This window comes from Xiphophorus couchianus, chromosome 5 (assembly GCF_001444195.1).
Source record: "Xiphophorus couchianus chromosome 5, X_couchianus-1.0, whole genome shotgun sequence".
NCBI classification, from domain to species: Eukaryota; Metazoa; Chordata; class Actinopteri; order Cyprinodontiformes; family Poeciliidae; genus Xiphophorus; species Xiphophorus couchianus.
The window spans coordinates 16525688-16552294 of record NC_040232.1 but is presented as its reverse complement, the minus strand read 5'-3'; the positions used below and the strand labels follow the sequence as shown (position 1 = coordinate 16552294).

Sequence of the window (26607 nt, the reverse complement as noted above, 5' to 3'; positions counted from 1 at the left end):
AGCAGCACAACTGGAATATCCAAACTTTTTTCTATTTGTTAAAACAAATAAAGGGAATTCGTAGACTTTCTGAAAATTTGAAAGACATTATGAATACAATAATGTGTAACGTCTCAACTGAATGCATCATTACTCCTTAATGCCCGATGCTGATTTTGATACTGCTCTGCAATTCAGATTTTCTGATACTGAGTTATATTGGCTGGTCAATTGGCTGGTACGTCAAGCAATTTCCATTATTAATGTTTCAAAAATATTTTTCAAACTACACACGCTGGATGGCGAGAGATGTCACATTCTTTTCATTTATCCTCTTCATCTGCCTTCATGACCCAGTCGAACACCCCACATAAATCATTCACAATCCAGTGACCGTTTGAACTTTGACCCCTTGGCCCCCCAAACCATTTGGTGTCTCTGCACCTTTACATGCTGACCTCTTTCAAAATGTCAGTTTCTCTCCTAGACTGTGCTGCTTGTTTTACAGATCCCTCTCACTCTGCTGCGAGAGGTTAAGGTTACTAGTAATGGAGGTAAATCTTACAAACCTACGAATTTCTTTTGTCTGTTTTGCTTTTTTTCCCCCGTCCCTTTTCTATATTATTTAATCTCCCTCTGAAGTATGTTCTGTGGATTCTCTTCTCATTAAATGTCCATCATGTTCTCTCGCTGTTCTCTGAAGTATGTGTATTTAAAGCTCAACTTGTGTCTGTCCCAACTTTCTTGGAACTGTGTAAGACTTGTCTAAACAGCCTGCAGTTCCTAATGGCTGTTAAAATCTGACTTAATTATAGTTTTACCTCAGGTGCAGTGTTTTGTAAAGAAAGGAGGGCTTAAAGTATTCCAAGAATATCACCTGTTTACATGTAATTTGACTTACTCCTGCCTTAGTTGGCAAAATAAATCTCTAAAGATTCTAAGTTTTGTTTCAGGAGATATTCTGCCTTCTTTCTGTGTTTGGTTGATTAAAGCCATATGTTTTTAGTCAGGAAGTTATTTTTGGCCTGGTGAATTAAATGACAGACTGAACTTTGTGACTCACCACACTCTGCCAAGACATTTATTCTGCTCTTTCTTTTTTGACCTTCTCTCTAAGAATATTATATGTAAAATTATCTTCTGATGCGTTTGCTAATTTACATGAATGCCAACGTTGTTGGATAATTTGTTCTCTTTAATCAAAGCCAGTTTTGTCCACCTCTTTTTTTTTGTCCACCATTGCAGGATGCAGGATATGTATCCATGTTAATGTTTATCAGTCAATTACTAATCAGAAAGGTGTTTTGTCTGTCCGTCTCCCCAGGTTACGGCACCAGGCACACAAAGAACTATATGCATACAAACAAGTAAGATAACGCTTGCAAACACACTCACACAGTTCCTATTTGAATTTTGCATGCATTTATCATTGACTTGAATATAATTTTAATTAACATTAATGTTACATCTAATCTCTTTGTTTTTGCAGTGTGGAAAGGTTATACACCATACTACTGCAATCACTTTAAAACCAAGAAATGGGTGCACTGGTTTGGTCTACTGGTTTTCTCTTATCATCACAGGGTCAAATATATACATACACTCTACTGAGGTTTGAATTGATATTTCTTAGCTGGTTCCAAATCAAAACCCATCAGCTATCTTCTGGCATAATTATGAATGAAGATAGACACTGTTCTTAAGAGAGGAAAGGAAAAACCCATTTAATTTGGCTGGTTGCTTGGCACGGACTTTTCTAAATACCTGTTCAGATGTGTCAGAGTTCAGTTGTTTCTCCCAACTGGTGTTTGGCTGAGCTTTCACTCCTGCCCCCAAATAAAGGCTTTATATTCATGGGTAAAACTCTGGTTAATTTAAAACGCACAACACAACTCTAGTGTAAAGCCTCCTAAGATGTTTATTGAGTTTTGGGCATCAAGGACAGTAAAAGTCGATCCAAATGGGCCAATGTTTTGTAGGAATGGAGAGTCTGAAAGAACGTCATGAATTATTGCATCCACACAGTTTTTGCAACTGCAATTTTGCACAGATTGATATTGGGATGTTAAATAGGGTTGAGGTTCTGGCTATTCCAGCAGCTTAATGTTGACATGCTTTATCTATTTCAAAATGGATTATTACTGTGTTTCTGGGAAGTAAATATTTGATGTTCAGTCATCAGATGATCTGTACCAGTTCTGTGTAGAAAAGTTGTCAAATATCCAGCTAGAATTTTATCAGAATCTCATTGATGGATTCAAAACACAGTGTTGACAGAAAGTTACTAATGGAGGTGTAACCAAATATTAGTCAGGGAGTATGTGTATATCTGAGCCTGTACACTCGATTTTGACCATGTGTGGATTGGAGAAAATATGCAGTAATCTTGAATTTGTGCACCAAGTTCTTGTTTCTTCTTATTATTATTATTATTTTTAAAACACAGCTGTCCATCTTCCACCAACTCAAAGATACAGCAGAAAATTGATCTGATATTTATGCTGATGATGAGTATGCAGAAATGTATAGTGATGTATTACATTGTGCATTACGTATCAAATATATTTTACTGGGGTAGTGAAATGCATAAAGTCTATCAAATTGCAGAGAAAAAAAAGTCCTAAACCCCCTTATCTTTGAAGCACACAATTTCTGTTGAGTTAGATTGACAGCTGTTGGTATTTCAAGACTGTTGTTGCTTCTTTAAAAAAAAAACAATAACGTAATTTCCCTGTGCACTCACACTCTCGACTTGTAACCTCAAAACATCACAACATTCGACTACTCTGCCGGTTATGGAACGGCATCAAGCTCAGAGTTTGCAAACACACTTCTACACATGGATGTTTTATTTGAAAACATCCATCCATCCACGTTCAAATCAGCAGCTGATTTGAACTTATTCTATCAAATCTATTTTATTCATTGTCTAAAATAATGAATAATACAATAGAATTGTTTCCTTTAACTATATTAAAAAGGATGTTTCTCATCAGATTTTTGGTTTCCCCTTCAGGTCATTCAGAAGGAAAAAGTCAAAGAGCTAAACTTGCATGAGGTAAGCACTAAACTTTTTAGATTTTTCAATATGAAAATTGTCTGCTCTTTTGTCGTCGTTGGAATACTCTGAATTTAACTTATTCTGTTTTTGGATCATAAAATAGAAAGTTGTTTGCTGTTGAGCTACTGTTCAACAGCAAACTGAACTGTTTGCTGTTGCTGTTGAACAGTAGCTCAACAGCAAACTATTGTTGAAATATTGTTCAGCAATAGTTGAACAATAGTTGAACATTGTTCAATAGTTGAACATTGTTCAACATGTTGAGCAAACATGTTGTGTTCACTTAGCGTTGTGTTTAGGTGGAAGCTAATAACAGGCTGTGTTGTGCAAAAGCTCCTGAACCTGACTTGTTGTGTAGCTATTAAAATGAAAATATTTCTGTATCTGCTAACGGCTACCTCATCATGGAAACGTGCTTTTAACAAGGTTTGGTTTGAAAACATGGATGTTATTCGAACCTTAACGGCAGTGAAGCTTACTGTACACCATGTGAATGTTTTGAAGTAAGACAACCTAGGTATAAAAACACTGAAATCACATGCAGACTCAAAAAAACATCAACTTAAGTTGACAAAAACTAGACTTGTTTAAGTTCTTAAGTTAAATATAGTGTATGAAATGGTTGAGGAAACTAATGTTTTGTAACTCCTGCTCTTAAATTGAAATGAAAATCTTTAAAAAGAGCCTCAAAATGTTTTTTACCTCAAAGCCATAAATCCCAATAAAATGCATTGTGGTTTGTGATGTGATCAAAGTGTAACTCAGCTATGCTTTTTGGGGAATCTTCTTGCTCAGCTTTGTTATATATTTGTTTGTTCAGGCAGCAGTAAAGGCTGGGACATTCATTGTTTTCTTCATTTGGTGCTCACATGACTCATTGCCATGTGAAAACTACCATCTCCTGTTTAAGTCGTCAGTCTCCGCCGTGACACTATTGCGTAATAGTAACCTCCCCTAAGCTTAGTTGGAAAATTACTAGCAAACAGCAGAACCAGGTTTGAATTAGAGTCCTGGTGAACTCCAGTCAAGAGCCCCTTGAAGAACCCAGTGCTAAGAACCCTTTAGCACTGGGAATCTCATCTTTACACCAACTCCAGCACAGTTTATTGCCAGCCTCCCGTTGGGCCCTCCGGGCATATGAGTGTTTTCTTTAATTTTTTTTATTTAGGAACTGAGAGAAAGTGTAATGTGATTCAGGACTGAAACAAAATAAAGAAGTCAAGGACAATAATGCACACTCATCTCAGACTGGATGACCCACTTTTGAATGTAAAGGATTATCCTGGAGGCATGAGTGAGGCTAGGTTGAATTTCAGCATTTTAATGGAAAGTAAAAAAACGAAGCTTTGTTTGGGATTGGTTTACAGGTCAAGGCATGCGTCTGATGTGCAACCTAATCAGATCTTCTAGAAGAGTCTCTTCACAGTTTTTTTGATCCTGAAATTAACCAGCCTGCTTGGCACACAGAAAAAATGTGTTATGTAAACAGTGAACTTCCAAGCAATATAGTTCAAAATATTTTTGCATTAAAGTGATCAAGGTAATTTTTTTTAGACCTTTTAAATGTAAAACAAATACTGATTGTATTTATGACATCTGTCAGTAATTTGACTTTTGGTTTACTTTGTTTGATAAAATGGTGAGAACTATGCAACGCCACCTCTGAATGGCTGCACAAAATGAAGGATATGTATCGGCCTAGTGAAAGTCTGGACTTCAATCCAATTGAGATGCTTTGCCATCACCTTAAGACAGATCATTTATACTCTAAAATCCTCCAATATTGATACGTTTAAAACAATTCTGCAAAGAAGAGTGGGACAAGATTCCAACATCAGCAGTCATCACAGACAGTTAATGCCATTTGGTGCTACCAAGGTCTGCACCAATAGTTGTAAGGTTTAGGGGGCAAATACTTTTTCCCATAAGGCATGCTGATTTTTATAGCTCTCCCTTTAATAAATGAAATCATCATTTGAAAATTGCATTTTTAGTTATTCAAATTGTCTTTGACTGATGCTAACTTCTTTTGGATGATCTGAACAAGTGTGAACAAGTAGCAAAAACTAAATAAATCTGTAAGGAGGCAGAGAAGAAAAGATATTTCAGGAGGCTGACATCACAAAGCTCTTAAGCCTCAAACTTACAAAATGTTTATTAAGATTCATTTATTCAGAGAACTTCATCCTAACTTTCATCCAGCCCAAGATTAGCAAACTTAATGGTTGTTTAGCAGAGAAGCATTTTTCATGTTTTGTTTATGCTTTCAAGCTATCTTGGTTAACAGCGCCAGGGTTCACAGGCCTCCACGTGCTTTCCTAATTAGATTAACAGCCGGGGACCACCCATGATGGCGTGAGGCCCGTGATCACAGCGGTGGCTGCACATCTAGGGTCACGCTTGCTGAGATCAAATATTTACAACCGTTTCCCCAATGAAAACAGATTCTTCTTAAATTAGAGCAGGATCCAAACAGACAGCTAAATAGACAAGAATTAAATATGGATGAGCTCAAAAACTAAAAGTCTATTTTTACCTAAAGGCTAAATTAGTTTTGATTCTTATTGTCTTTTGGTTGTAAAAAAATACCTTCAAGCATCACTGTTAGACTCTGCGTCAGTCTATTTCTTTATTGCCAAATACAGAGGAGCACATAAATTAAGACTATCAAACCACAGATTAATAAATTGCTATTTTACCTTCTGTGTGACCTGACAAATTCCAATTTGTCATTTTCTGCACTTTTTAAATATGTGAATGCAAGAAAAAGTGTGGTGGAGATTTCTTCAGAGTTCAGTCTGTATAGATAAACATGATGGTTGGACAGATGGATGGATGAACAGATATTCTCTATCCCTTCCTCCACATAGGGAGGAAGGGATAGAGAATAAGCAATGGGAAATATTTTTTGACCTTGAAAATAGCTAACTTCAGATTCCTCAAGACTTTTGGAGATTGCATGGGAACCCTGCATGTTGCCAACTGCATTAGTTGAATCACATTGAAATGGTGCTGCATGAAGTTGCAAACATTCCTGGCATCAATCTCACAAAAGACTTGTTATGGACGGAGTGTGCAGTTAATGTCTGGTCAATGACCTGAGATGACAGGCCACACTGTGCCCACACCAACCTGCTCCAAGAGTTAAAAACAACTAATTCAGCGGCTGACAGGAAATCAAATTACAAAAGCATGAGCATAGAAACGGTTCGTCTACCCACACTCACAAACCTTCATTCACTTAGTGGACAGCTCTTTTATGGTAGAAGGTTTTCAGCTGCAACAATGACTCCTTTAGCCACCCAGATTTATGGGTGGACAGACAGCTGTGCCTGAAAAGAACTGTATGGGGCTCGAAGCTTTTTCTTCTGACCAGTTTTGGACACAGAGCAGCTATTTGTTTGGATGTCTGCTTTGCTCTCTGCATTGAAGAACAGATCAATGTTCTTCCTTTTCTTGAATGCCTTGCCTGAGATTTCACACTCACAGTTGAGATTGACAGAGAAAAACAAATCCCTTTTACCAATAGTCCTGTAAGCTTTAATTCAAACTTTCCCAAAATCACAGAATGTCACAGAAGTGAATGTAGAAATGGAAATTTTACAAACATTTTGCTCAATTTGTGATCTACAAACCACTGGAAACAGTAAAACGAGGTACCTACAGACTTTCTTTTCACTTAGTATGCACAAATATTTGTCCTATGTATATATTAAAGATTGTGGTTGCGACATGATGCAATGGGAAAATGTTCAAGAACTACCAATACTTCTCTTCTGGCTTCCACAGCACCCAATAAATGTATATTTAGTACCAAATTGCATTAACTCTACAACAATGACACAATAAACAAACATTTGAGCACTACTGGTGATGGACAGGATCTAAAGTATAAATGTCCTAAAAACTGTATTTCTGTACTTTAAAACAACTTAGTTATTTACAATAAAGTTTTGTACAGGCTTCAGTCTGAGATATAATACTTGGCATCCCAAAATATCCAAGGCATTGATAGCTTCGCCTCAAATGGCAGATTATTGAACAAATAGTCCTAGTCTGATCACTGGGTACAGCTCCTTTTCAGTGAGTTATAGTAAACTGACTGACTGAAATAGCAAAACAATAAGTTACAAGGTCTACTGCTGGTTATATGAGTCTGATGCAGAGGTGTGCTCCTGCCAAAGAGAACAGATGAAAACTGGTTTTCATTAAATCTTTTTAAACATTATTAAAGGAATGTTTTCTTCAGGAAAATGGATTCGAATCAGTGGATTGGCCTGTCCATCTGGAATCCATCATTGACAACATTTAGAGAATCGCATCGCAATGTTTGTTTGAAAAGCTTTCCCAGTGATGACATTTGCCTTCCCGTTAAGTCAGAAAAAGGCCACAGGTAGTCAGACTTGTATAACCGGACATAGTTGGTCAGTTACTCTTCTGTTTTTCCCGTCCTTTTATTGTCTTTTTGTGTGGATTTTGGCCACAGCTGTGTTTTTCTTTGTGAACCAGACATTCATGGCTCGCCTGAGCGATTTGTTTGCAGTCCACCGACACAAAACTGAGATTAGTGCGGAGGGAACCAAAGTGAACTGAATTATCAACACATTTCCAGGTCCTGCACGCTTTATACAGAAATTGTGGCTAAAGCTCTGACCTTTTCTTTCAGATATGTGCGGTGTGCTTGGAGGAGTTCAAACAGAAAGATGAGCTGGGGATCTGTCCATGCAAACATGCCTTTCATCGGAAGTAAGTATAGGCTTTTGTCCGGGACTGTGCAGTCAAACTAAAGTATACATGAAGTAAAAAACAGATTTATTTTTTCCAAAAAGGGGCAATGTCTATAAATCCTATCGTCTGCTTTTTGTTGAAATTGCAGTGATTGGTGACATAAAGAAAAAGTGTGACATTTAAAATTCAACAGTAGATGAATATAAAACTAAAGATGTTTGGAGTGGAAAACACAGATCATAATGGATTAGATGAGCTAACTTCATCCCACATCTCCCCTCATGTCCCAACGTTTCAACTGAGTTGTTTACATTATTTGAATCCTTTGACCGAGTTTTCCCCCAGTGACTGAAAGACTTCAAACCAGAGACGGTTTTTAATGTGTTTACTAGTAAAACCATGCAGTTTTATACAGAGAGCCTCTAAATCCATCCATTTTTTGAATGGAAAAAAGCAATAAGCCATACAGTATCTACAACTGACTGACAAATTCAAGACATTTGGAAAGTTTACAAAGTTCTCAGGTTGACTCTGACTTAGCTAACTTGGGGTGGAAAGAGTAAACTTAAATCATGTTTTCACTTAAGAGAAAAAACCCCACCTGGTTAAATATATCTATACATAACCAAGCCAGATCACTGCCAAATCAATCACTTAACTAGAAAATTAACAATAATATGAAAATGTTTAAAAAGCAAAACATCAGGAAAATTGAAGCTCGGTGCCACAGGCCAATTTCTAAAGGCTTTCAGATTCACACAGGGTTGGATTGGATCATTTATCTTTCAATAATAAAATCAGCATTTGGAAGTTTCTTTTTAAATGTATTCATGTTATCCTTATGTGATAAAAATAACTAAAGGAAGGGTAAAAAAGTTTTAAAAGCGTCTTAAAAGCGTCTGAAGCCTTGCTTAAAGTATCTTTAATGACGCTCATTTGGTTTCCAAAGATCAGAATTGCCACCAGCATATTTTCTGTGCTCTCCTCATTTATGAAACTGCTTTACATTAATCAAATCATGGGAATATAAGCTTGCTAACGGTTTGTCACACACTCATTTGCGCGCACACATCACTTCTGCTCACTGTGATGACTTCCCAAAGAAGCCATCAGGGGTCAAACAAACACCTTGATGCTTATGATATGAGTTTTGTTTGCAACGTTCAGAAATCATACATTCTGGACTCTTTCACATTTCATATTTTTAATGCGCGTTAAATGATTCAGCTGTCATAATATGATGATTCAGGTGATTAGATGCACTTTTTTTCTCCTGATAACTAGACCAGCTGACTCTGTTTAATTTTTAAGGTGATTAAGGGGATTTTCTGTGAGGTTTTGTTTTTATTTTAACGTAGCACATACTCACGTGGCCAGAGGAGGGCATCTTTGTGACCTCTGGATTGTTTGTGCATATTTTACAATCTGAGTAGACAGTGATGCCTGATTGAACGTCCCACCAGAATGAAGTAGGGCATCCCAAGGATATGATATGGATATGAATGTGATTTCTGACTGATAGGCTGTTACAGCTGACAGCTCATTTATCGCTGCCCTGGGTCACACTAAGATATTCAAGTTTTGTTTTCAGATAAATAAAGTTGAAAGGAATTTCTCGAACAGGATTTTTACCCCCAATTCCAATTTATTTACATTATTACATCTTATGTTCTAACTATATTCTTGCCTCACTAGATTATATTTATTAGCTTGAAATTGTTTGTTTGTTTGTTTTTATTTCTTCCTAATTTGTTTTCTTATCTGCTCATTTATTTAGTCTTCGATTTCTAGCATTAGTTCTTCTCTCTCAAGATTTCCAAACTATATAAAATGATTTTTTCAGTGTTTAAAGATGTCTTTTTTTTTTGGTTATATTTATTTCTGTTTTGAAAGGTCATTCCTGGCCAGTAAGAGTTTATGGGATGATTTGAAGAACCAGCTAAATAGTTTTTGGTGCTAAAATGTTTTTCTTTTTTTTCTAAATCTGACATTTTAAACATACTTTGGCTCATTTTTCTATCCCTCAGGTGCCTCATTAAGTGGCTAGAGGTGAGGAAAGTGTGCCCGCTGTGCAACATGCCCGTCCTGCAGCTCGCCCAGCAGGCCGGCACCACAGAGCCCCCCATGCCCGTCCAGCAGCCCCTGCCTGGCGCCGAGAACCTGGTGTAGCGGATGCTGATCCCCTCTCGGAAAGCAGCCGGCGGACACACAACAAACCACATCCCAACGCTCACACTCACACCTTAAACAGGTACCCTTTGGTGGGAGGGTGTGAACTGACACAAACTGGAATAACTGAGCAGAAGCTCACAAAAACTGAGAGTCCTCGGTCGTCATCACCTCTTTTTATTTTTGCATCAGTTACAAAAATAAAAAAAGGATTTCCTTTATGTCAGCACCAAGTGGCTGATAATCAGCTGTTCTTTTTATTTTATTGTATTTACTTCATGGACGATGAATCTAGAAGAAGTTTCTTTTTGTTACTTTTTCACAACCAAAGCGCTTTTCTGGAGGGCACCAGCAAAAGACGAGGAAGAAGAAAACGCAAAAGCCAAGAACTTCACTACACTAAGATATATATATATATATATATTTTTTTTGTTTCATTTAAAAAGCACTTTATGAGAAGGCGAAATCTTGATTGCTTAGGCCTAAGGTCATGTGTTATATTTTATTTCTTCCTCTTTTCCGTGTACAAAGCAGATGAACAGGTTTTAAAACATTACAGATCTACATAAATCTCAAAGGGACAACTCTGGAACAGTTTTGTCTGCTTAAATGTGAAACGTTTGATTGTGTTACCATTACCCAGGCATTACTCTGACTAATCCAGTTGTCTGCAAAATTTAGATTTCAAGTCAAAAATATGCGTTCTAACCCAAGGTCTTTGAGCTGCTTAATAGAAGTAACGCTTCTAGTTTTTCATTGCCCTTTTTTTCTGTATTAATGTCATCAGATTAAGGTTCATGTATTTCACAGATGAAAGCAGGAGACTTTTAAGCAAAGCTGTGAAAGTCACTTCACGGATCCTGCAACAGAATTGATTTTCTGGGACACAACAGAATGAAAATGAAATCTTCCCTCAAAATATGCTGTAGTGTCAGCTATTTCATCTCTCTTGCCACAAATGTGTAAATCTATTTATTGTCACTTTTTTTTTTTTTTTTCCGGTACCTCTGCTTTTAGGAGCACGAGTCAGTGAACTGGCACCAGCACCACCAGTCCTGGCCTCAGCGTGTAATCAGCATATCCTTTTAGTGGACGCACATACACGCACATAAGGGAGCAGCTGGAGCTGACCCTCCTTTCTCTCAGCTACACTGCCATAGTCAGTGGTCAGCAGGTTGGAGTGAACCAGGGTTTTCATTCATGCAAACACACATTGCAGGTTATCCTTTTTTCCTGCTTTTTCTCTGCAGTCTTCTGGTGCTTTCGCCTCCCCCCTCCTTTCTGTATCGGTACAACGTGCTTTTGTTTCGTGCCACACGTACTTCAGCTCTGAGCCGTGCTTTTGTGGATACATTTTGTCCTCTGGTTAGCTGAATTTGGTGAATTAGTTGAAAGGCCTCGCTGTGAACTCCCCCCACCCCCATCCCCTCCTGGTAACATTGGTGGGTTAAAATAGCTCACTGAGGTTTGGTAATGAAGTGTTTTGTTGCTTCGGTTTGGTAATCAGCGGGATTGTTAGAGAGCATAATGATAGCTTTTTTAACTCATAGTCCTCACAGCATGTTGTAATCAACCACAAGATGATAATAATATGAAATCAGAAGTTTGGCACCCATCAGAGCTGATAATACTCACATTGGACACCTACTGTCCTGTCAGTAAAACAAATGATACATTCTGTATCTTGTGATCATCTATTATTAGGCCATGGCCACAGTTATCTGCTTCTCAGAAATTACCACTCACTAACATTTCATTCCCACACACTTGCAATTTATGGTTATGACTGAATTATCTCTTTTGCATGCCTAAGTAACTTGTGACCACACAGTGATACTTTTCCCACAAATGTTACTGGGAGCGCCGCTCATTCCACAGCGGCGGACCGAAGATAAGTTTGAGACAGGCTGTCAAACAATCTGTGATCTGACCCGTTTTAAGGGAAATGAGAGCTATTTGTCTACAAAAGGAGCTCCTCATGGTAAATAACATTAGACTATATCTGCATGTTGTTGCAGTAGTCTTCATGTCCCATTATCTTTTCAACAAATAAAAATCTGAAAAGTGAGTTGTTTGCATTTGTATTCAGCCCCACCAGTCATTCATAGTCACCTTTCTGTGCAGCTGTAAGTTTTTGTGAATCTATTTAAACCTAATTTTTGCCGATGTTGATGAATCTGCTTTGATCTAAACCACGGGTATCAAACTCAAGACTTGCTGGCCAAATCCGAGAATCTGTACTCTTGATCATCACATAAACTGAACTCTAACATAACAGTTGTGCGCTTAAACATTGTTTCATCAGTCGAATCGAATCAGTTTTCATATGAATATGTCCAAATTAAATCAATGTAAAAATTGTTACATTATAAGCAGTACTAATCAAACACAGTTGAAAGCTGTAAAATTTTAAGTTTGTTAATGGGTAGTTTTACATTCTGCCTCAGCTTTGAGTTGTCTTTTTGAGGACATTCATGATCTTGATGCAGCCCAAAACCAAAATGAGTTTGCCAATCCTGATCTAACATTATTTAGTGATATCAGAGAAAAGGGGGATGAATATAAATGCATACCACACTTTTCTAGACTTGTCTTCTACTTTGTGTCGATCTATCTCATGACATCCCAATCAAACCTGTCAACATTCTGAATCGCCAGATTATCAATCTCACAAGTCACTGAATTTGTCTTTAACACCATCTTGGTCCTATTTTCCTTTCGTTTTTCTCTTTGCATCCTCGCCACAAAGCAATGATCTCAATAAAGTGTTTCTGGCTTTCAGTTAGAAAAGCATTGCTACTCTGACGAATGTCTCATCTCTGCCGAATGTCAGCCAACACACAGAGGACTGAACCTTTCCTAGATGAAAATGTCGGCCGATACTCTGGCATTAACTCAACACGGAACAATTAACACTAAGATTTACCGAGAATCTTTGCACCCATTTTAGCCTTAGTTGAACAAAAACAGTTGCAATAACAAAGGAATATGTATTTCATTACATCTGTGGTGAACAAAATGACTGCGATGCCTTTCTTCTAGCTTGGTGTGCGTTGTGTTTTGGACATGAAGAGGCTGGGACTGTTAATGTTGCAGCATGAGGGAACAGATCTTCCATTTTACCGCCATCCATACAACCTGGCTCTCTTCCATTCTAACAACTCAAGTCTTAAAGCTTTGTTTACTGATCTGCCTATGGATCTCACATTAGAAGGAAATGTTTACTGTGAATGCATGCTGCTTTGCAAACATTTTCTCTCACCCTTTGCTCAGTGTAAGGCGTTACTGTTACAGGATGAATTTCCACTAGAGTCCTTCATCTAAACCCCATGGCAGCTAGCGCTTGCTGCCATTTGTCCACCTTTGTTGTTGGTTATTAGACATTTTCCCCACACAAGCCTCCCTGTTTTCCTGCCGCTCGCCGTCCTGATAGTGCCAACCAGACATGAAATGTTAAGAATTAAAGAGAGCGTGTGTGACGACAGAGGGAAAAAAAATGGGTCTGAAGAGCGCAGTAAGAAATGTCTTCCCACCACTGAAATCATCCCTGACGTCAGCGTTGCCTTGGACTGAGCTGTTATAAATAGACACCCAGTCAGGAGCACCGTTAGACATGAATAATTTACTGGTAACCACAGAAGAAAAGGGAGTTATTGATCACGACACCGTTTTATGGCAGGTAGTGTTCATTTTGACAGGAAAAAAAAAAAAGAAGGAAACCCAATGAAATTTTCTTTGCTGCTTGAATCTCTTCATGTTTTCCATGGTTGGTTTTAGCAACCAGACCATTTAGGGTTTTAATCTCTTATCACTGCCTTGTTGAAGTGAACCTGTGTTGTTTGTATTGTGTATTTATTCCTCTGTAGCTCTTACAAACTCACAAATAACTTCCTCCTCCCTCTTGTCCAAACAAGCCGTTTTACCTTTTCCCTTGAATTCCCCTCACTTTTCCCTCTTTTTTTTTTAACACTGATTATGTTTGTGAAGTCTCACAGACATTGTTTGTAAAACTAAGAATTCTGCAGCAGAATATTTTTGGAGACTATATGCTGTACAGTATTTGTAAGCTCTATTTTTGTATATTGCTCTTTTGGGGAAAAAACTAAAATGAGTTTTCTTTTTCTTTTTGCTAATTTCATGTTTATTCATTTAAAGAAAATGTTGCATGTGACTGACTTGAACTGTAAATAAAATTTCCAGGTTTTGGAAAGAATTTTGTCTAGTTGTGCTTTTTTTCTTACATAATTAATCTAATGATCTAAATCCTGATGTCAAAAGATTAGTAAAGGAATTGTTATATTTTAATTACAGAAGCCTGTTCATACATTTAAAAAATATACTGTTAAATGTCATTAAAGATTACTTTAATGTAACACCGCCCCCTGGTGGTAAATTGATAGTGTCTGACTTGTAGGTTGTAATTTTTTGATATAGAAATGACACTGAAAAATTGGTTTTCTTTTTAAATTAGTTATGTGATTAACTGATTACATTGAATAAATCATACTTTCATTTGTCACACAAGTAGTTTCATCATTAATATTAAATCTAGATTATTTTATTTAAATGATCCAATCCTGTCAGTGTGTGGACTCTTGTTTAATCTGATTTAATGAACAAGGCGAGATTTAAAAAAACAAATCCGTGAAGCGACGGACGCTGGCGTCACTAACATCTGCTGGATTAGTAAGAAACATTTTTATTTGTACTTGGGCTCATAAATAACTAAAATGTGATTTAACAGCGCCCCTTTGTGGTTAAATCGAGTACTTTATTATGCTTCATCATAACTCTTTCTAAATGATCCCATTTTTGAGATGACGTCATAGACAGTGTCTGCCAGATGAAAGCAAAGTTTATGTGAAATATCCGAATGTCAATTTTTTCCTGATGTGCAGAAATCTCCACTTCATGGAGTGTTTTCACACATGTGTGGCAAAATTTAGATTTAATAATTGCTCATTAGTATTTTAATAAGTATATATGCAGCAGCAACATTATTGGGTGAACCTGTTTGATTCTGAAACACAAGTAGTGAATCAGCCCATCACATAATGTCTGATACTATCCTGAATCTTTCATGCAAAATTAACACTATCCTGAGAGCAAAGAGGGGGTCCACTCAGGAACCAGGAAGGTGGACCTCGAAAAAGTAACTGAGTACATTGAGACCAGTTATTATGTTGACCGGTAAAAACCTGACCTCTTCTATGTACTGTGACTCTTAGATCTGTGTTTGGAAGCACAAATGAAGAATAATGCCAGAACTTGATCTGAAGAATGATATCCAGCAACAGCATGTAGACAATGTTCTGAATAAATGTAATTTATTCTCACAGTTCTTAAGTTAAATCTTGTTGAACCTTCTTTTGCACTTTGCTCGTGCTGTTCTGCTTCTGTGTTTTCTGCAGCAGAGGCAGAGTGTCTCGTTTCTCGATGCGCCTCAGCTGTTTCTTCTTCATCCTCTTGATCTTTGCCGTGTTCCGGATCTGTCAAACAAAAACAAGCGAGGAGTTTTATACGTGCCTATATTTCCCCATCCTTTTTGACTCTACATGATCAGAGAATAAATATGTCAAAGATTTTCAAATAAAACGTGGCATCTGTTTGTATTCCCTCGCTTTAAATCCAGCTGTTCTGTGAACGCCTCAGGAGTTTTCTTGAGAACATGAGCGAATAAACGGACCAAGGAACGCAGCAGACACAAGGTGTGGAGAAGTTTAAAGCAGCGTTTGGTTCTAGGGTAATATCCTAAGCTTTGAACATCTTAAAAAGCTCTGTGTACATTTCAGCCTACATTCACAGTACTGTGAGGAGAAAAACCAACATTGAACTCATTATGCCCATGGCAAAACGTGATGGCAGGGTCATGCTGTTCTTTAACAAAGACGGTGATGATCAATGGAGATGATAAACTCCAAATGATGGAAGAAAAAAGAATCCTCCAGTAAGGCAGGGCAAATCGAACCTGAAAGGTGAGAGGTTATCTCTGTGGAACTGTGAGGAGAGTTATATACATACCACTTGTACAATCTCGGCTTTGCGTTCATTCTCTGCGCGCCGTCTCAGGTTTTCCTCTCGTCTTTTCCTCTTTTCCTAAAAAATAAAAAATAAGCACAGCCTGTTAAGACATAGAACTGCAAGAGCATGACTTTTCTCCAGAACCTCTGCATCACATCACCTCCTTCTTCTGGGCTTTCTCCTCCTTCAGCCTCGCTGTGAACTGCTTGACCAGGTCCTTTTCACGCTTGGCCTGCATCTTCTTCTCCCAGGAGGAGCACAGAGGTTTGTCTCTGACCAGCGAAGAGAACCTGGATGCAAACATCAGGGTAACAGGCAGGTGAGTGTTTTTCCATTACTAACGATATGTTTGTATAACTAGTCAATAGTTTTCAAAGAATAATTGCTGCAGACATTGAAAAAACAATCCAGATTGTTTTTAAGTGTTTTGACAAAGCAGGCTGCACTGTTTATTTGTGAATAAATTAACAGTTTCCATTATCAAATCTACTAGATGTATTATTTTATCAGTATATTTATGTAGACGGGTTAAGAAAGAACTTTTCTGATCAGAGATAATCAAATGTCTGCTTCTACTCAGCAAGTTGAAGACAGATCCCACCTCTGCTTGTTTCGGTCCTTCCACACTCTTCCTGACTTTGGTTTTCCCAGCGGAACCGCCGGGATCGGTTTGGCACTGGGAGCCAGGTGAGCTTTCTTCTTCGGGATGATACCTGAGCCTACAGGAGCCGTTTCTGCTGGTGCAGACGTGGGCAGCTGACGTTCTCCTCCATCATCGGCTTTATCCGTTTCCAGGACTGCTGCCTGGGCCGGTGGGTCTGAGGGCACTGTGGGTTCTGCTGGTCCGGCGGGTTCTGTAATTTTTGTGGTACTGGATTCTTCCACGGTCGGACTGTCTGGTTTCTGCTCCGTATCTTCGGGGTCTTCTTCTTCCGCCGGCGGTGGCAGCTCCTGGAGGACGGACCTCCTGGTCCTTCTGCTGGGAGTCCTCACCGGGATTGTGCTGTCCAGCAATGCGGCAGGAGGGCGCACCGTGCGGCCGCTGCGTGTCCGCCTGCCCTCCGCTGGCGGATCCTCGACCAGCTCCTCCACTGAGCTGTTTTCCTCCGACCGGGCCCTCGCTCTCTTCGGCATACTTCTTAATAAAACAGACAAAAGTACATAACTTTAACTAACTCGAATGCCCACGTGTGCCTGCTCCCAGCCTTGTGTATGGTGCGTTATTTCCGGTTCTGACGTAGAAGACAGTAGATCCAGCTGTGCGCTGTCGCCATCTGTTGGTGTGAGGGAGGAACTGCAAGTTGCATTCGTAGTCTATAGCTAGAACTTTATATTGGAACAAAAATAAGACCTTCTCGTCTAAGGCTGTTTTTGCAAAGACTTTTTATTTTAATGCCGTTTAGTCAGCGGGCTGGTGGCTTTTTGTCTATGGCCTCACATCTGAAGCCTTACACACTGTTCTAATGTGTGAGGGTTTTTTTTTCTTGAGTCCTGAGGATGTCCTAAATGTACACCGTACTAAAACACTCTGCAGTGCCATCTACTGGGCAGACAGCATCACAGATGTTTCATGGGATCAGGCGGTCACATGATTTTTACTTCCGCGACTTGTGATGCCGCTTATTGACACCTCAGTACATTGAGAAATCCTTGGCTAGATATCTGACTTTGTTGGTGTTTGTGGCTCCTGTTAAGAGGTTTTAATATAGCAACATCACAGCACTAGCTGTGAGAGGGACTCATCATGTCGGTGCTCCGATTTAACAGCGTCTTTCTGCTGCTGCTGCTTCTGATGGTGCTTGGACACTCTGTGAGTATTTCTCAGCACCTACCTAAAGTCTTTAAACTTTCTTTTGAGTTTATATAACATTTTAAACTGAAATGAGCAGATTTCATGGTTTATTGGCATCATAATACATAATAACTACATAACTGATGGGTATTTTAAGCTAAAAAAAAATATAGATGTAAATAATGTGTTGCAATTTATAGGGGTCTAGACTAACTAAAGCTTTAATTCAGTTTTTTTATGATTATATTTTTGAACATGTTGATAAGTCTGCAGCATTATTTACTAAAACATTTTAAGTGACATCAGTTGACAGTCAGGTGTTTGGCTTCTACATTCCTGCAGTCACCTGAGGTGACTCTCTGGGCTATATACTTGAAACTCTATGGGAAGTACCGCCCGTGTGTAAGTGTTCAGTGACAGATAATGGTGTTTTGACCTGCAGAACGGGACGGCTCCATCATTCAGCGTGGACTACGAAAACAACTGTTTCCGTAAGGATGGGGAACAATTTCGTTACATATCAGGAAGCATCCACTACAGCAGGATCCCCAGGGCCTACTGGAAGGACCGGCTGCTAAAGATGTACATGGCAGGACTGAACGCCATCCAGACGTATGATTCCTCCACACACACAAATATATATATAGTGCTGTTCTATCATATCACATTTAAAATCAGGAATTATGTGATTGCATCAGTGGTCTCCTAAGAAAGTTGCAGACACTGAACAAATGAGTTATTATCATTGCATAGTTTTATGAAGCAATATCATATTCACAACTACTACTTGCTTTTAACAGATGAAAAGTTGCTTTTAGTTTGTCTTCTAATTTAAAATAATGACGTTTGATCATGGATAACAAATAGTTTGGTCAATAAAAGCAGGATCATATATCATAACATGTTTTAGATTTTTCTCTGCTGCCACACACATGAATCAAATAAATGGGGGGTTAACAAGTTTTTCTGCTTTTAATGGCATCCTGAGGAGATAAAGCAGTCATTACAGTTAGGAGTCCTGGAGCACAAACTCAACCAAAGCATGCAGGGCATTGGGCCTTGAGAGCCAGAGTTGGAGATTTCTGTTTGAACACATTATTCACCAGACTTGGAAGCATGCTGAATTTATAATGAGATGATAAAAGTTCCCTAGAATCAAATGTGACAGAATTATTTCAAAAGAAAGGTATTTTTATTTAATGCGTTATTTATTTATTTATTGGGTGAAAGACATAATTTAATATATAAATCTGGTGAACTGAGCAACCCCTCGACATATAAGATCTAAGACAATTTTTAGTAAATGTTTATTAGTAATCATATGGAGTAATTTATTCTCTGTGTTTATTTAAAAACCAATTTTCACTTCAACAGCATATTTTAGATTCATATTAAATTCATACTTTATGAAAACAATGTGCTGGTTTCTTCTTTTATTGAATCTCATTCTGATTTTGCGTCATTTTGCATTTATTCGGAATAAAACACACTTTATGAGTTAATTGTTGAACATTAATACTTTCTTATTTATGCTCGCAGCTACATTCCCTGGAACTACCATGAAGAGACTCCTGGCCAGTACAATTTCAGCGAAGACAGAGATGTGGAATATTTTCTTAAGTTGGCTCAGGACATCGGTCTGTTGGTGATTCTTCGTCCAGGGCCGTACATATGTGGAGAGTGGGACATGGTGAGGAAAACAAGTCTTTAAATGTGTTTGCTTTCAAAAATTGAGTTGAAAAGAGACATTTAGTCTCATTTTTTTCAAAGACTTCCTTTGAGTTCAAGTAAGTGCCGTGATCTAGTGAGTCATGTGCTAAAATGACATAGTTAATGTGGCACTCCACATTAGCCAGATAACATTTGCAAGATTCACTAAAATACATAGTTTCTCTTGCATTGTCCTTTGTGCAGTATGTCCTCTGACGCAAAGCCTTCTCTAAGACTGTCAGAAAATTGCATTTACTCCCCAGACAGCTGTGTGTGTGTCTGCTGTGACAGTATACATAAGAAGGACATGTTTGAGGAGCAGACCTCAGACCTGCAGTCTCATGTTTTATCTGAATGTCACCATTTGAACGAAAAATCTGAAAAACTGGACCAGTGCTGGGATTTTGTGGTTAAGATTCTTTAGTTTTATTGTTTTCTGTTGGTTTACTTCCCCCTACAGTCATTGTCTGGCTTTTATGTTGTAATGTGATCAAATACAGGAAAACAAGTCTTAGCAAAATGGATGTTTTTGCAAGGCAGTGTACCTAAAGTATAATGAACTGTGTACAATGTGTGAAATCTAAAGCTTGGCAGTCTCAGCGCCTGTTGTGGGAATATTTTCCTTGTTGTGTTTCTAATTATTTATGCTATTCTGCCGATTAGGGGGGTCTGCCTGCATGGCTTCTCAAAAAAAAAAACATTGTGCTGCGATCGTCTGACCCCGGTAAGCACCAAACACACATCAAGTCAGGAATGCATGTGGTATCCTACAGCATGAAAGTACAATGCTGTAATTTGTGTCTATTCCAGATTACATTGCAGCTGTGGATAAATGGATGGGGAAGCTGTTACCCATGATGAAGCCTTACCTCTATCAGAACGGAGGTCCGATCATCACTGTACAGGTGAGCCTGGATGTCTCAATTTGTTTGTCATGCTCGTACCCGACTGGTTTTCATTTTACAGCCCACTTCAAAGTTACTAGTCCGCCCTGGTAAACATATAAATGGTAAACAAATATCAATGGAGAATTTTTAATATGTATACTTATTGAAGTTTCTCATGGATAGTTTGGCCACTGCTTATTGAAAGTGATAAGTTGATGCAAGAGCTACCAAACCACAACACTAGAATGACATACTTTAGTTACTGCAGCTCTGGGAGAAAACAGACTTCCTTGTCCTTATGGAGTATGTATTAATCTTTAGTCTGAGCTTTTATGAAAAAACAAAACAACAAACAATCAATCCAGGTTGGTTAGGCGGAAAACAGAGGATTCATGTGTGGAACAGCATGAGTCCCACTGTCAAGTATGGTGGAGGATCTGTGTGGCTCCTTAATGTATTGTAGAACAAGAGAACCTTACTGAGTTCATGTGATTTTGAACTGATGAATTTAAAATGGATGATCATTGGGTCTTAAGCAATAATTGATTAAAACCCAAGAAAAAACAGAAATGGTTCAACAGACACATAATTAACCTTAATCAAAGGCCATCATATAGATTGTACGGATGAGATGAAGAGAGTCCAGGAGAGGATCTGGAAATATGGATGATGAATGTTTTTACTTTTTGATTTAATTGACCAAGTTGCCAATACGCGTGATGAGTTAGAAATCATTCATTGAAACAGGATTTAGTCTCATAAGATAAGAAAAATATTGACACACAACCTTTATGAACAGGTGGAGAATGAATATGGCAGCTACTTTGCCTGTGACTACAACTACATGCGTCACCTAACCAAAGTGTTCAGAGCTCAACTGGGAGACGAGGTGGTGCTGTTCACCACAGATGGTGCCGGGGTGAATTACCTAAAGTGTGGCTCAATACAAGGCCTCTATGCCACTGTAGACTTTGGTTCCGGTAAGCTTAACAACTCGGCATGTTACAGTGAATATTCCTTTTCTGTGAATGACTCACTTTTCAGATAGAATTATGTGATAGAAGCTGGTTTGTGTTATTGTGTACCCTCTGAGATTCCTTAATTTAGGTTTGTTTCTTATTTGTGTGCCTCTGTTGACTCATTGTTACATTTTAGCTTAGTCAGAAGTAAAGAGGAAGTTACACAAAGACACTTTGCTACTCTTTGCCTCGTTTCTCTGCTAGGTGCAAATATAACTGCTGCCTTTGCAGCACAGCGACATGCTGAACCTTATGGGCCTTTGGTGAGCTTCTCATCTTACCCTCCGCATGTTGTTACAGTCTTACCCACATGGCAACGTGAAAATACTCCTGTTCCTTTGTTTCACAGGTGAACTCTGAGTTTTACACTGGATGGCTGGACCACTGGGGATCCCGTCACTCTGTCGTGTCGTCCGCTGTAGTGGCCAAGTCCCTCAGCCAGATGCTGGCTGTGGAAGCAAATGTTAACCTGTAAGTGAGCAGAAGTTACCAGTGATTAGTTTAGACAAGAAGTCTGTGACTCTGATGTTGCTTATGCCACCTGCTGGCAGAAGTCGTGTAACTTTTCCACTTGTCAAATTTGGTTACTACAAGAACTGAAGCCTTAAAATATGAGATTGTATAGAAGAAACAACCAATGATTGTTCAAATATATTAAATTTAAAAACAATCAAAAGAATTGTTGAAAGGATGGATAATTCTTATCAAAGCAGCGCCATATATTATGATGCACATATCATCGCAATGTCAGTGTGTGCAGTATTTCATTCACAAAGGACTTTTAGGACACAGCATTAGATTGACTATTATATGTCAGGTTTCATGCCTTCACTTTCTGTACATTAGTAAAAAAATGTTATTATTTGAGTGGACTCTAACTGACCACACCTCACATCTGTTTTTAGTTACTGAGATGCTGAAGCTCACAAAGACAGTTGGGAACATTGTGCTACAGAAAGAAAAGAGACAAGAAAGGCTGGGCTTTTAGTCCCAGGCAAACAGTAGTTTGGCAGTTTTACATATTTTCCTGATGAAGCTTTTCAGTTGCAAAAGCTGGTAGAAAAAGTGGAAAAGTTTCACACTTTGATAGAAGACTTAAATTTGAATTAAATGGATCAAAATCAGCAGTTTTCTGGTTAGCACAATTGTAGCAAACAACACGCAGATTTGGTCAACAGCATATTCAGATGTACCACATTACAATCAAAACAGAACACATAATGACCAAAAATTGGTCCAATTTGAACACAAACTTCCACACACGTATGTATGCATGTATGTCACGTGATTTATTGAAGTTGTTGCAAATGTCGAGTCGGTCATTGTTAGACAGACCTTCTATGAAGAAAGTTTATCATTACATCGTTAAAATGTGATCATAATGTTATAACTTTGTAAATAATTCTAAAAAAAAAATCTAAAGTCAATTTTTTTTTTTTTTTCATTCCTTCCCTGAAGGTACATGTTCATAGGCGGGTCAAACTTTGGCTACTGGAATGGTGAGTGTGATGTAAGAATAAAGGACAGCTTTCCTGCCTCTTTCCTGAGACACTAATGGTTTGTTTTAATGCTCTCAGGTGCAAACTCTCCATATGCTGCACAGCCCACAAGCTATGACTATGACGCCCCTCTGTCAGAGGCAGGAGATCTCACAGAGAAATACTTTGCCATCAGAGACGTTATCAGAATGGTATGAACCTGAATATTTAAGCATTGTTTTAGATATTTTTCTTTGTGTCATTGTGAATGTCTTTGTCTTCCTAAAATAGTACAGTAAGGTACCGGAGGGACCGATTCCACCAGCAACACCAAAGTATGCGTACGGTTCTGTTAAAATGCAGAAGGTAAGCATTCAGATGACTGTGTTTGATGCAATCACTTACAGGCTTCTGGTTTGTGACCATCCTTTCTGACTTTGAGCCAAACTAACTTTGACTTGCTTGTTTTGTCTCCTGCAGCTCCAGACAGTATTAAGTGCCGTAGAAACGCTGTCATTCTCAGGTCCAGTTAAAAGCACCTATCCTCAGACGTTCATTGACTTAAATCAGGTATCCTCCAGTCTTTTCTCACCACAGTAGTTCCAGTTTTCTGTTCTCCCTATATTCTGTGTCTTTTTTTTTCTCTCCAGGACTTTGGCTTTGTTCTGTATAGAACGACCCTGCCTGTTAATTGCAGCCAACCCACCCCTCTGTCATCACCTCTGAATGGGGTCCATGATAGAGCATATGTATCAGTGGACGGGGTGAGTCACATTATTCATCATCAGATCCTCTGTGCAAAAGCTGTGAATTGTAGCTGATGATTATGAAAGAACTACAGTAGATGCAGAACTTCAATGAAGAGCACAACATTCTTAATTAACAAAAATACAGAAAGAGACAGCAGTATATTAATTGGCCTGTTACATTAGAGACCAGCTTTTCGGTGCATTTTGCCTCTGAGTACATGAATTGACAAAGTATGAGGAATCAAAAATAGCAAACAATAGTCTGAGTGATTCAGTCTACCTCCATTCAACAGCACTTCAGAACAGAAACAGTAAATGCAATTTTCAATTTCAAAATGTCAATTTTTTTTCTCAAGTTTTTGTGATAATTGTACTAATATAAACATACATATTTTCTAAGGTGGCAGTAGGGGTTCTGGAAAGGAACAAGGTCTTGAGTGTGAATGTGACAGGAAAGGCTGGAAGTCAGGTGGACATTCTGGTGGAAAACATGGGCCGAATCAATTTTGGAAAAGACATCAATGACTTCAAGGTTTGTTTTGTTTTTTTTCGGCTTTAGAAATATGTTATTGAGGCCTCAAGGTCTAATGTGCTGTCAGACGTTAAGTTGCGGCTGACATAAAGTCACAGACACTGCACCAACCTGGGATCATAATGGGCCATCCATACTGAAACATTTAGAATGATTTAGAAATGTTACCTTTTTTTATCATTTGTTGTTTTCTCAATAAAGGGACTGGTGTCCAATCTTAATCTGGGACAAACCCCCCTTACCGGCTGGACCATGTACAGTCTTAGCATCGACGAGGCGGTCAGACAGGGCCTCCTCGGAGAACAATCTCCCACACAAAGAGATCCAGATCAGCCTGCGACTCTTTCGCTTCCCGCTTTCTATAATGGAAGCTTCATCATTCCTGATGGTATTCCTGACCTCCCTCAAGACACTTATGTCAAGCTGCCAGGCTGGAAGAAGGTGAGTGACCCTCAAATAAGCATTTAGCTTTTAAGCTTTGTCACCTACCCATGTATAGATATTCAGCATGTGAGTTTAATTAAATTGGGAAAGTAGATCTTTTTATAATTTAAGCAACAAGAACATGAGCTGTCACTACCCCTCTACAAATAGTTTCAGATAATAAATGTTTTATTATTGTTTAGTTTATATCACTAGTTAAACTTTTCCACTCCAAATGTAGTATCTGCTAGGCATCTTTGACTAAAGTGCAGTACAAACTAAATATTTATTTGTTTTTTTAGGGGCAGATCTGGATTAACGGTTTTAATTTAGGGCGTTACTGGCCCGCTCGAGGCCCTCAGGTGACACTTTTTGTGCCTGCCAGCATCTTGAGCACAGCAGCACCCAACAATGTGACCATCCTGGAGCTGGAAGCAGATCCATGCAGCTCCCAGCCATGCACAATTGAGTTTACAACCACACCGATCCTCAATGCACCAGTCCTCTCTGAACCCAAACCGCGCAGGAGACTGTTTACTACAGAGGATTTCCTGTGACAATAAGGGAACTCTCTGTTGCACTAAAGGAATCAGTTTGCACTGCAGGACTCGACATATGAGTCTGGAATCAATGATTGATTTGTGAAATGGATAAGCATTTGAATTTTTTATTTTTTTTTTGCCCGATCTACGTTATGTAAAAATCATTTTGTTTTCTGATACTATTTTTCTAACTATGTTTGCACCACTTGATTGTAACATGTATTCAAAATCTCTTCTTGTCTACTCTCAAGAAAACAAGAAGATAAAAAGTATTTATCAAAGGGATTATAAGCAATGTTAGCTGTGGCATTTCATCATTCAGGGAACATTGCATTTTTCAGATGAAAACCACATCAGGGATATATCGGTTCAGATGTGTAGTCCTATGACAAAAACCAGTTGCTCTATAGCTTTAAATTAGTCAAATGTAATTTATGAAGTAGTTATAATATTTGTACAAGATGTGCCTACATTATAAAAACAAAATAAAAACTTGAAATCCATCTTTATTTTAATACAACTTAGCTTTTATGCATATTCACATTATAGGACAGGCAGATGTATGGCATCAAATTTAAAGATAGGATAGGTTAGTATTGGTTTCTACATTAAACTCATTCTTTATTTCGGATTCTCACTTCAGTGTGTTCCACATGCCACATTTTCTTTTTCTCCACCTCTTACATTTGCCATTATTTTTCTTCTTTTCCCATACTGCAACAATTTGTGCCCCAACTGATGCTGTTGCATGTTAATCATTTAAAGGGGGCACCTCTGGGTGTCAATCCAATAGCAGGGCACATATGTAAGTAAGTGGGTGGATTTTCCCAAAGCACAAAGTTTGAGTTTTCACAGTGGCTGTAGTTCCCCCATCATGAGGAATTTATATTCTAAAAATACCCACAACTTTCCATCTTCCACCAACAGGTAAATTTTAGTATGGTCTCTAATCACAACCTGTTTTCCACAGGTTTAATATTTGGAATAACTCTAAAATTCTGGACAAAAATAAGCTATTATTTCTTCAGACATAGTTGGCATTATCCAATTTCATCAGCTACGACAAAGAACCTCTACAGCTATGCAGATTTTCTTAGTACAAGGTTCTTATTAATTTAAGGGAAGCATTGCAATTCATGCTGTCCTGGGGTTGCTCATGTTGTTTAAAGATATTGACCTAAAATCCTCCTGACCCCAGCCTAGACAATCCAAATCAACTAAAAGCCATCACTTCTAAAATTCAATCAATCTATCCTGCAGACAAAGTGGAATATCTGTGTGCAGAATCTTAACTGGAAAAAAAATGTGCTCTTCCATTCAAAGTCAAAGAGGTTTCTTTAAAATTAAGTCATTCATTTTAACCAACCACAAACTTCCTTCATAAATATAAAGCTATCGTTATCTCTTGTCCTTTCTGTAAACTTTATGCAGGGACGTGTTGCAGCTCGTATGCAATCTTAAATTCAAACAAAAGGGGTATAAAATTATTAAATAATTTTTTACTGAATACAGTATTT

General features: G+C 38.3%; 3 protein-coding genes across 4 annotated transcripts in view; 2 read left to right on the top strand and 1 right to left on the bottom strand.

Moving 5' to 3' along the window:
- rnf24 (ring finger protein 24) overlaps positions 1–13656 on the top strand; it is a 32813-nt gene extending 19157 nt beyond the window's left edge. For both annotated transcript variants that reach the window (XM_028017338.1, XM_028017339.1), the window contains exons 3-6: positions 1304–1346; positions 2996–3037; positions 7707–7786; positions 9796–13656. In XM_028017338.1, the coding sequence (XP_027873139.1) occupies positions 1304–1346; positions 2996–3037; positions 7707–7786; positions 9796–9937 (307 nt within the window). In that variant the 3' untranslated portion in view covers positions 9938–13656. The remainder of the gene's footprint in view (positions 1–1303; positions 1347–2995; positions 3038–7706; positions 7787–9795) is intronic.
- Positions 13657–15240: 1584 nt separating this feature from the next.
- On the bottom strand, positions 15241–17210 carry ccdc86 (coiled-coil domain containing 86). Its single transcript, XM_028017333.1, has 4 exons — positions 16560–17210; positions 16119–16248; positions 15959–16033; positions 15241–15426 (listed from the first exon to the last, which is right to left on the bottom strand). The coding sequence occupies exons 1-4, from the start codon at positions 17090–17092 to the stop codon at positions 15280–15282; spliced, it is 885 nt and encodes a 294-aa protein (XP_027873134.1). The 5' UTR covers positions 17093–17210; the 3' UTR covers positions 15241–15279.
- Positions 17211–17702: 492 nt separating this feature from the next.
- glb1 (galactosidase, beta 1) lies at positions 17703–25721 on the top strand. Its single transcript, XM_028017329.1, has 16 exons — positions 17703–17768; positions 18193–18362; positions 19290–19440; positions 20124–20184; positions 20271–20365; positions 21147–21327; positions 21571–21629; positions 21716–21837; positions 22825–22865; positions 22944–23056; positions 23136–23210; positions 23325–23414; positions 23495–23608; positions 23994–24125; positions 24327–24566; positions 24851–25721. The coding sequence occupies exons 1-16, from the start codon at positions 17703–17705 to the stop codon at positions 25103–25105; spliced, it is 1965 nt and encodes a 654-aa protein (XP_027873130.1). The 3' UTR covers positions 25106–25721.
- The last annotated feature ends 886 nt before the right edge of the window (positions 25722–26607 follow it).